At 38.3% G+C, this 11,216-nt stretch overlaps 1 protein-coding gene across 1 annotated transcript in view; it reads left to right on the top strand.

The window, feature by feature from the left end:
• Positions 1–4,033, top strand: part of nrros (negative regulator of reactive oxygen species) — a 4,998-nt gene extending 965 nt beyond the window's left edge. Inside the window, exons 2-3 of the mRNA XM_008438377.1 lie at positions 602–716; positions 1,992–4,033. Of these exons, the coding sequence (XP_008436599.1) occupies positions 615–716; positions 1,992–3,947 (2,058 nt within the window). The 5' untranslated portion in view covers positions 602–614 and the 3' untranslated portion in view covers positions 3,948–4,033. The remainder of the gene's footprint in view (positions 1–601; positions 717–1,991) is intronic.
• The last annotated feature ends 7,183 nt before the right edge of the window (positions 4,034–11,216 follow it).

Here is an 11,216-nt window from a genome sequence, read left to right as displayed (position 1 = left end):
GCCACTTTCTGCTCACTGGTATAGGATCTAAATTCCAAAAATTCTAAATCTGTGAAATATGTTAGACTGTCATGAGCATGTAGATTAATGGAAAGAAGTTACATGCAGCGTACATCTCAGTTTTTAGGATTTCTAACCACTGGGAAAAAAATAAAATTAATTATGGACCAGATATTTTAGTCATGCACTTTTAGTGACAACAATTTAGCATAGTGTGACAATTAAGGATTTGGAAAATTATTAAAATGGCAAAACACAACCTTACGTAATTTATGTAATAGAAAATGCATTACTTCGCTTGCAGTATGACAATCTTTTTCTTATTTTGAGTCAGAAACTGAAATCTTGCTTTGGCAATTGCGAAAGAAAGAGCCTTACTTTTAAATCAGCGTAACGTCAAGCAGCTATTTAATTATTTTTGCTTTCATTTCTTTTTCTCTTTGAGTAAGTGCACGGTTAAAGAAGTCACCATTGAGTAATTTCAGCTATCTTTCATGGCACATGAGTTTTTTTTGTTTTGTTATGGTAAACAGAAATGAAACTAATGAGAAGTGACAACTTTTTTGTTTTTTTTGTCTTATTTCTTTGTTTTTTTTAACAGTGAGAATGATAAAATGCCAGACCAAGGTCTTACTCCCGTCCTATTTTGCTTGTTGGTCATGTGGAGAATCCTGACACCCGTCTCAAGCCATCCACAATACAGTCCCTGCAAGCTGGTAAGATGCATCACTTTCATTGAGATTAACAATAGTAAAAAGTGTGAAATACACAAAGACAAAAATAAAACAACACGGAAAGGAGCTTAGAACAGGCTGCGTCAAAAAGGCGCTGGCTCTGCAAAACATTATTTTACTTCCTTAGGATTATTTATGAACTTACTTAAAAAAAAAAAACAACAAATTAAAGTTCTTCCTAGCTATTGAGAAGATGTCAAATCTATAAAGTAATACATACATGCTCATAAAAATACCCCCCCAAAAAACTAATTAAGAGCAAAAAGTGATTGTTAGAAAAGATAATAAAATACTACTGCGCAAATACAATTGTTTAGACCAGAAATATGACCCCATAAAATAGTGCTGAGGAAATCTGTAAATTCGTGACAGATTTCCCAATACAACCAGACTAAGTAAACATTATTAAATATTTGCATCGAAAACTGATTAAAACTGAGTAAAATATACTAAAAATAGTTTTTTGAGTTATTGTCTTATAACTTATTTGTTATTTTTTTATTTTACGCTCAACACACAGGGCATAAAGCTGAAAATTACTATCACTACTTACCTAATGTATCAACCTATTTTACATACCTACCCTAGAAAAGGCCGGTACATAGTTTGCAGAACGTTTTTGACTGAGTGGTAAGAGGAATGTTGAGATTTTTTATTTTTTTTATTTTTTGTATTAGCCTCAGTCATTTGAAATTTTCGAACCAATCGCAAAATAGTTCTCATGCACATGAAAAAACCCGTGCTGCTCAGATGATGGGCTGAAAACAAACTCCTGAAAAGAGAGAAAACAAGAGGTTGGCTTTGTAAAAGTGGGGTTTCGTTGTCATCTTAGTAGGACGAGGTCAAATCAGCAATCTAAAACTAATCTAGCAGGAATATATATATATATATATATATATATATATATATATATATATATATCGCAGTATATATATATAGCTAATATAGCAGTAGTAATGCCAACATAGCGTGCTACCATGTGGATGATTATATCAATGTGATGTGCTGTTGAAAGTAATCTAAAAATCTAACTAAAAGAGCTTTGACGTGATGATCTTTAACCTCGCACTTAACCCGATGCTACAGCCCACAGCGCTGGTCTTTAGTTATGTGGAAATATTTATTTTTCTAAAGTTTTGGTCGACACTTCAAATAAAACCAGATTTTTATGACTTTTTGGAACGATGAATTCATTCTTCTTCACGACCAACAACACAATGCAAAAACTGAAACCTGCGTGCTTTTGTTTCTCTACAGGTACAAAAGGCAGCGCTGTGCAACAATGGCAAACTCTCATCTGTACCAGAAAGACTGCCCGGGAACTTAGAAGAGCTGCAGCTCAACTACAATCAAATTAAAACACTACATAACGTCTCTTTTCTTCGCTACCCATCACTAATCACCATAACTTTAGCTTGCAATGGTCTGGAGGAAGTACAATCAAATGTTTTTCCAGATTCACAATTGTTAGAGAACCTAAACCTAGCAAATAACAATATAAACATTGGCTTTGAGGAAACCAGCCTTGCATTAAGAACGCTACCTAGTCTGAGATTTCTAGATCTTTCTGAGAATAAGCTTACCGATGAAATGGCTTCCACTCTACTTCAAAACTTATCATCCCTGGAGTACCTCAATCTTTCTGGAAACCTCTTGCAGAGATTGGATGAGACCTCGTTCAGGGATCTTCATAACCTCAAAGACCTTGATCTCCAAAGAAACATAATGTTTGAAATTGACAGCGCCTTCGGGAGCAACCCAAAACTTCAGAGGCTCAACTTGGCCTTCAACTATCTGCCTTGTCTGACTGACTTCCACATGACTCAATTGGTCGTCCTCAATGCCAGCTACAACTTCATCGAGTGGTTTATCTCAAGGCAGGATCTCAATGACACTTTCCAGCTGGAGACGCTTGATCTGTCAAATAACAGGCTCTTCTTTTTTCCTTTTTTGCCAACACGCAGTAAATTGCAGAACCTTTATCTCTCGCACAACATTCTCAGGTTCTATGAACATTTAGCAGATAATAGCACACTCCAGAACGCAACCACGAGTGTTGAGTTCTATAACCTAAAAAAGCACATAAAAAATGTGACTGCTCAGTTGTGGGATGATGACCTTCACGGTGATGTTTCTTCTCTGGACACGTTAGATTTGAGAAGAAACCGAGTGGATTATTTCCCCGATGGGTTTATTCAGAAAATGCCCACCCTGTCAAGACTCCGGATGGCCACGAACTGCCTGGAAACACTCAATTTCTCAACAGAACAGTTCTCCAGCAACTTGTACGAACTGGATATTAGCAACAACAAACTGAGCCAGGTTTCGGCGAATGATGGGTCGCTTAGCATGCTGGGCAATTTGACTTATGTTAACCTGAGTCGGAACGATCTGAAGGAGCTACCTTTTGGATTATTTTCTTCATTGCCAAGAATCCACTCTGTGGACTTGAGCTATAACAACATTGGCATTTGCCTACCCGATGAAACAAAGATCAACACCAGCAGCATTACAGAATGCTTGCAATGGAACAACATTGACTCCCTTAGGCAGCTTCACCTTAGAGGTTGCAACCTTGAAGCTGTCCCAAAATCTGCATTCACAGGGTTGTCGCTAACCCACCTAGAACTGTCTGACAATCCTGGGATTGATGTCCAAGATTCATTACAATGTTTAAGCAGGACGTTGCAACATCTGGGCTTAGGAAACACTCAAACACGAGACATTGACTTGTCCCACTTTCAAAGTCTGAAGTCACTTAATCTGTCAAGGAACTCTCTTTACAGTCTTCCCAAATCACTTTACGATATTGACCTGAAAGTCCTGGACGTGAGGGGCAACAGACTGTCCACCATCCCTTCTGGTGAAGCTCATACACTAGCCTCAAAACTTCAGACTATTTTCCTCAGTGGAAATGCATTCAACTGCTGCCAAACAGAGTGGTTTAGGATATTTGAAAGCGCAAAGACAATTAATATGGTTGCAATGTCAGATATTGAATGCCACGATATCCTACAAATGACCCACAGAGTGCAGGACTCAGAAAGATTTTATTGTTTAGAGGCAGGGGAGTCAATCCTGTGGTACATTCTGCTTCTTGTGCCCATTTGTCTTTTTTTGACTGGAATCTCTATTGTTACGTTCCTCACCTACAAGCCCAAACTCCTACAAACATCGATCAAAAAGAAGTATTTGAAGCCCACATCCTACTGATACTTTATAAACACCAAATGTGAATGCATTTTGTACATTGTCTAGATGTTGAAAATAAAATAAAATAAAATACACTTCAAAAGCTATCTGCAGTGATAACCGCATCAACAAAGGTGCATTTTACTGTGTCCTATTGCCTTGTATTGCTCCTTGAACTGTGGTTAAAAACCAGCCCGAATCCTAATACCGTCATGTAAAACTGTGGCTGTGTTTTTGTGGGTCTCGGTTTGTCAGTATGTGGGTGTGTGCGCGTGTGTGTGTGAAGATATGCAGAAGTAGAGTGATGCAAGCTGTAGCTATAAGCAGCAGAGGAAACATGAAATTTCCTGTTTTGCTAAGATGTGCTGCAACTGCCCAGTTCTGTATCTCAAGAGAGGAGGGGTTTGGGGCTTTCTTCCCATCAGTGAGACGAAGACGCTTCATCAACATGCGATTCCAGCGCACTGATGCGTGCGAGGAGTCACTCTGGATCACCTCGGCTCAGTCTTTTCAATAAAACGTGCTGCACGATCTGTGTCGACGCAATATTTTATTCACAAAGCGATGAAAATACGATCATCTGTGGCTGTGCAACAACAGCTCAACATTATCCTGCACAGAAGGAAGCAGCGGAGCATTCACACTCCTGTGCGTGCGATTTGTGTTGTTGTGTAGTAGCGGGGAGGCTGGTAGATAAGTGTGCAGTTGTATTAAGTGCCGGAGTCAAACCAGAAGGTAACCAAAATACCACTGTGGTGATGCTCAGGGTCATGGTGGTTGGAACATAAAAAGAGAAACCAGAGTGAAACATTCTCCGAGTCTCAAAAACTTCATTAGTTTTGACACTGCTTTTGCCTTACGCATTATGAGTCAGTAAAAAAACCAAAACGTGATTTCAGCTTTTATCTCGCTTTAAAACGTGTTGAAGAAGAGAAAAGAAAAAATATGCACGAGTGAAAACTGGGTCAAAAGCAGGTGATGCAATATTGTCAACAGAGGGCACAAGCTGATAAGAGTGAGAAATAAACTCATGGCTTGAGGTCTTTGGTTTAGGTGTTGGTCATTTATGGAATCAGTGTGGCCGTGCACAGATGATCATCATATTGATGTCTTAAGAAGAGTGTAAGGTTACTGTGAAACTGAAATACTACAACACATCGAGGTTTTGGAGTTGAGAAAAGTGAAGATGCTAGGTTGCAAGTAGTCAATGCGCAGAGGTAAAGACTTGATTCTGGTTGAACGAAATGGCAAAACGACGACAAGACGGGCAATCAGAGTCATTTAAGGAAGGTCCTTCGCTGCTTCTTTAGATTGTGGGAAATTAGTCTTTCCATCTGATTAGTCGACTACGGAAAACAACTTTATTAAAAAAGTTAAACGGGCAATAAACACTGCACTGAACACGAGTTACTGATTTCATAATCTATAATGAGGATACGACACGCACAGGAAGTTACGCACACAAGACATCAGGCTGGAAATACATATCTATGTTCGAGATTTTTTTTTGTTAAATAGCCCATCTGTGGTTATGTGGAACAAACTAAGATGGGTTACCAAATATACACCACAAGTATACGCGTGGCTGACTGTAAATGGTATTTGCGTGCGTACTGCTTTGCATGTGTGCCGCAACAGTTTCTGACAGATGAATGCCAATAAGTTTAGGGAAGTGAAATTTGGTGTGAAATGGATGAATTATATGTCTTCAGGCAGCAATTTTGCACGTATGAGCTGCAAACCTTCAAATGTACCAAGTGGACATGTCATATCAGAAGAAGTCGGACTTAAACAAATACCAGCCACAGGGATCGGAACAGCTTTGGATGGTCAATCTGCGGATGAAGAACCTCTGAGGATGTCCGGGCGTTTTTAGAAACAGGATGTTACAGGAAGACAATCCGGGTGGAGTGGTGGGGTGCAATCAAAATAGTATTATGGAGTATTATGGATAGTCCTGTTGCACTAACCCTTGTCTAACCCTTCTGACTTAAGCTTCTTTTTAACAGGCAGCTTTGTTTGTTTGTTGTTTTGCTAAGGATCAGATTTGTGGGTCTAGTCACAACCAGCCAACCAATATGGGTTGCTGCGGTAGCAACGAACATCTCAGCTCTGCACTGCAGCTGCGTCTGAAATGAAACCAACCTCCACGAGTAGGTCACCTCACTATGTCAGCCCACATTATCTTCTGTGTCCATTTGTGTCACTACCTGACGTGACTTCTTGCTAATATCAAAAATTCCCTCTGCTCTGTCACATATATATCTGCGCTCTCAGTCATCCATACGCACAAATTTTGGTTATAAAAGCCATATTTGCTTACAAATATCGATCTGGATGGGATGTGAACTCTCAGTGAGGCAAAACATTTTCTTTGCTGGTTTAGATTGTGATGTCTGATTTGATTGACCATGATACTTTGAATAAATTCCTTGAGCAAAAATTCAACTTCTTGTGGGTAGAAAGTTTAAAGTTTAAATCTCAGCTGTGACATTTTGTATACAGTTAGCATATTCTTCTCCATAGGCTCTGAGGCATAGCTACTCCAGATTCCTCTCGCAGGATTCTTCCTACTCCGTTCAATTTTCATCTCTCTTCAGTGCTCTGTACGGTATTTCTCCAGATGAAATTCAACCGGACCAATCAGCAAACATGATGATACTGGTTTTCTTTGCTGGTTTGGAATTGTAGTCTCCCTATACAGGGTTGTAGTGTGGCTATGGCAACAGAGGAAGAAAACAAAGCCATTCAGTCCATGTCGGCAATGCTTCCAAATGTTGAGCAAGAGAAAAAGTGTTTTATGGCTGGTAAAAGGTCCATGGCCCTTCTTACGACATGCAAATTTAGGTAAGTTTCAACCAGCTGGCACATTGCATATGCCACAGACAAACATTAGCCATTGGGCAAAATCGCCTATAGCAACCAATTGTTTTTCCAATAGTCGAGGGAACAGACTCTCTGTAGGAAGCACAGCGTCCAACAAGAGCCTGGTTTTTACTGACTTTTCTAGGTTTTGTTGTTTGCACATTTGGATCTAATGAACAACGTATTCAGTTGGTCTAATTCACCTGTTATACATCCTTTTCCCACTCGAATGTTGTTCTGCTTACATTCTACTCATATTAAAGCTTGCAACATAATGTTTATTGTTGGGCAAAATTAAATCTTGGTGGCTATTGACTGCCCATACAGCAACTTCCTGAGAAAAACGTGGTCAAATAGCAAAAAAACAAACAAACAAAATGTTTGTTTGTTGGCTATGTGGCTCATTAGCGATCACACAACTTAATGGCTAATGGGGATTTTAAATTGTTTATTTTCTAACTTTATGTACAGACCAACTCTACTGATACCAACTCATACACACAAGTAAACAAGTAACGATTTGTTTTCATCTATGGTGACCCTACAGTAAAGGGTTGCTAGCTCTCACCGTTATCTGTTATGAGATGGTACATCACTGTTGTAGAATGATACTCACGCTGTTTCACCATTTCTCACTCCCTTATTTCACTTTTAACAATTTCACTCTAAGTAAAAGCTGCACCCGAATCAAGAGCGAATGACGATTTTCCCACACCATTTGCAACTGGTCATTCTGAACACAGCTACATGTTGACAATACTCTGAGGTATTCTGTCGATGACCAACTTCCTCATAGAGAGCAAATCAAGAAATGCACCTTAACAGTGACAGTTTTTTAAGTATACCACAAAGCATTGATTTCTGATTGATTGGAGGTTGAAGTTCCCATACTAAAGATAGATTTGAATTCATCTTAATATTTAATTAACTAGTCAATGAAACAGCTCAGACTGCAGTTTGGGTGAGAATTATTAGCATGCTAATAATCGTGTTAGCACAGATATTCTGTTGCTTGGCATTGTTGGCTTATCGTGGATAAACATAAATTCTGAGATTTAATCATTATGAAAATCAGGTTAGCTATGACGTACTTGCAAGTGGAAAGTAGCATGGAGCTCACACATTACCAGCTGCTATTAGCTGAAAACGAGCTAGCACCAACATTAGATGAGAGACAAACTAATAGAAGTGCTAACAGAAATTCACTACTGAAGCTATCGCTACTTTCATGAACAAGGCAGACATATTGTATTTTAAGATTTTTTAAAAACATGAGTTAGAAATTAAACTTTATGGGATGGCTGGTCACTTTCTCCCACTGGGAACTTTAAAAATCCTTAAGAACGAGTGTGCAGATGACAATATTTTTGTCATGCAATGCTCTCCATTTAGCAGCTTGGGGGACCATGAGCAACATTTGCTACAATTCCTGCCTTCCTTCAAAAATCAAGAGTTCCAAACACATTTTCTCCCAAATCGCAAGGTGGTATGATTTGTAGTGCCGAGATACTATGCTAAAACGAATGTCCATCTAATAAAGAGAGTAGGAAGATGTCAGTGGATCAAGTGTACTCTGTTTGTGTTCCGTATTATGCAAGTCCCTTTAGATAAGCCTACGTACGTTTGAGTCAAGGGTTAGAGCCATTCGTATCTGCAGAATGAGCTAAATTAGGGATACTGAGCATCAGAGGAGCAGGAAATGTTAGTAATGCAGCCCATCACTCTCCATTTTTGAGCAGGGTGGTAGACTAAATGGTTACTGAGGCCAAATCACCTAGCAACTATGTAACTCAATACTTAAAAAGAAAATAAGCCGTACTCAGTGACATTTTTTTTCTTGGTGTCCTTGTACTTTCAGCTTCCTGCACAAAACATCTTAAATAAGCAGATGCTTATCATTGTGCTTCTGTTTATCACCCCATCTCCACTGTTAACTTTCCTGCAGAATGTTTTTCAGTAGTTTCAACTTGTCACCAGATAGGGAGTTGATTGCACATGAACGCTTTTTTTTGGTATCTGCATTCTCTGCTACTGTGACTTGAAAGTCTTCCTCAAGCGGGCTGCAGATACATCGCCGAAATAGCACATTTGTTGTGGCAGCCATCAAAATATGAAAGAAAATAAGGACTGCTGAAAGAGGAAGTGCTTTTTCTCAGGCATGCTACCGCTCATCTGACTATCTGTGCGAGCTGACTGCGTTTTACCTCTCCACGATGGACAAAACCTGTGAAAACTCTCATTTTGGGAGCATGAAATGATAAGCAACAGTTAGCGATGTGGTCCGGTACGGACTAATAACGGCGTGAAGTATTTAAACTCTCAGTCAGCACTGTGGTGGCAGGTTGGTTTGACATGTTATTGTCTCGGGTTAAACATAAATGAAAAACTCTTTATTTAACAAGAGGCTAGCTCTTAGGTTTCACTAATAGCTACGTTCTGGATAATAAAATTATTCTCCCGTGTATAAAGAGATGTACAGGCAGCTTATTAGTCAACAGGCAGTTTGCAAAACTCACTTCCTCTTTACCCTTCTGCTCTTATGACAGGCCCTTTGCAGTGAACGTCGAGCTTCACCAGGATGTCAAAGAAAACCAATCGCACAAAAAAACAAAAACTGCGACTATCAAAAATAAATAAGCGGAAACTTAAACTTGCACATGTCCAGTTCAAGAATCTATTTTGAATGTTTGCAACAATTTGATCATACAACAGGAGACAACCAAATTAAATATAGCACAAAAAACAAAAAAGAAAATGTGTTTGGTTATTTATTTTTGGTTGGGTGCTTTTTATTTTATTTATTTATTTAACTATCCAAACAGACCTCTACTACCCAATTCCGAATGTAGTCTCTGATAAACAGCCACCATGTGAGGTTAGAGTTTGGTCCCAAAGAGTAGAGATATGGGTTTACCACCGGGAGCAGAATCTCATCCTGACATCTCTGTTCATTGAGATCTCCTTCAGTGATACCAAGCTGTTCGTCACTGAAGGAGAAGCTCCCCCAACAACACACCAAGCTGCCTCTGCCAAAGGCCGTTTGGCCGCTTTTTCCATGGTTTTGACACCTTTGTCGTATCAAAAGCAAGATAATTCAAGGGGAAATTGTAATATTCTATAAAAGAACAACAGATCTGCTCAATCTATCACACACTTGAATATGTAAGGGGGTGCATGTTGGGTTTAAAAAAAAAAAAACTTTTTAAAACTTTCGATTTTCCTCTGAAATTCAGATGAGGAACCTCAAATGGAAAATGTTGTGTGGCACGAACATCTTGTGAAGCTTTCAAAATGGCTTCCTGTCCAGTGCACTGGTTTATGGAATGATAAAGATGACGAATGTTTCATTATAAAGGGCATGGCCATGAGGTAATTCTTCAACAAGCTCAGAACGCTAAAATAAAAATCTGACAAAACTTTGAGATTTAAGATTACTTAAAAATAAATAAATAAAAATAAAACAGGATAAAAGTTCGAACTAGTTTTTGTTTTTTTAAAACACACTAGTTGTCAATTATTGTAGTTAGAATTAAAGCGGTGTAGAAATACAGAAATGTAGAAACATCACCCAGTAGAAAAGAACAATTATTTAACCGATTTAGTTGAGGATGGCATAATTCAACACTGTTGAATTTTTAAGCATAATGCTCAACAGTTACTGTCAGATACTTCAACCCGATGAGGCAAAGACAGTTTTGGTTTTGAGATGCTGGGGTACAATATAACATACGGATATTTGCCCATATCCCTTTTCAAACATAGAACTATTATGCCATACATTTTAATTATATGTTATATAAATTTTTCTGTTTCTTTTATTCTTATTTTCCAATCATGTTTGATATAAACTACCATATGTCAGTACTTAACAGCACCACTAAGTTCAGTTAAACATATAAGAAAACATTTTTCTTTATTTTTAACTTTTTTTTCCATGATGATCAATAAATTCCAGCCACAGGAGTTAAATGTTCCTTGTAATGTAGGAGTAAGATTCTGTATTTAGTTATCATCTAAAATCTTTTTTATTTTTTTGGTGATTCGTCAACTAGTTGGCATTTAAAAATAGAAGGTACTTTTACGCCGCTGGTGGAGAAAAACTTCTGCTCCTAATAGTTGGACACACGCTTTCGTAACTGGGAAAGTTTTTCTTTTGCAAGACCACATTGTGCAGCCTGGTTGTGTAGATGTACACAAAAGAAACGATGGCATGCATTACCAATATCAAATAGTACACAAACTGCTTCCCATAGGTCTATGAATATCCACTTGTGTGTGAAAACACACTCTTAATAGTTTTCAGAGGAAAAATGTTTTGATTGAAATGTCTGACTTTGTCAACTTCTGTTTAAAATGATTCTTCCATTCTTTTATTCATTTATTTTTTGGTTCATTTCAGTTGTACTATGCTGCCTTTCACACCAA

This window comes from Poecilia reticulata, linkage group LG20, assembly GCF_000633615.1.
Source record: "Poecilia reticulata strain Guanapo linkage group LG20, Guppy_female_1.0+MT, whole genome shotgun sequence".
Taxonomy (NCBI): domain Eukaryota; kingdom Metazoa; phylum Chordata; class Actinopteri; order Cyprinodontiformes; family Poeciliidae; genus Poecilia; species Poecilia reticulata.
This window is presented reverse-complemented; position numbering and strand designations above follow the sequence as displayed.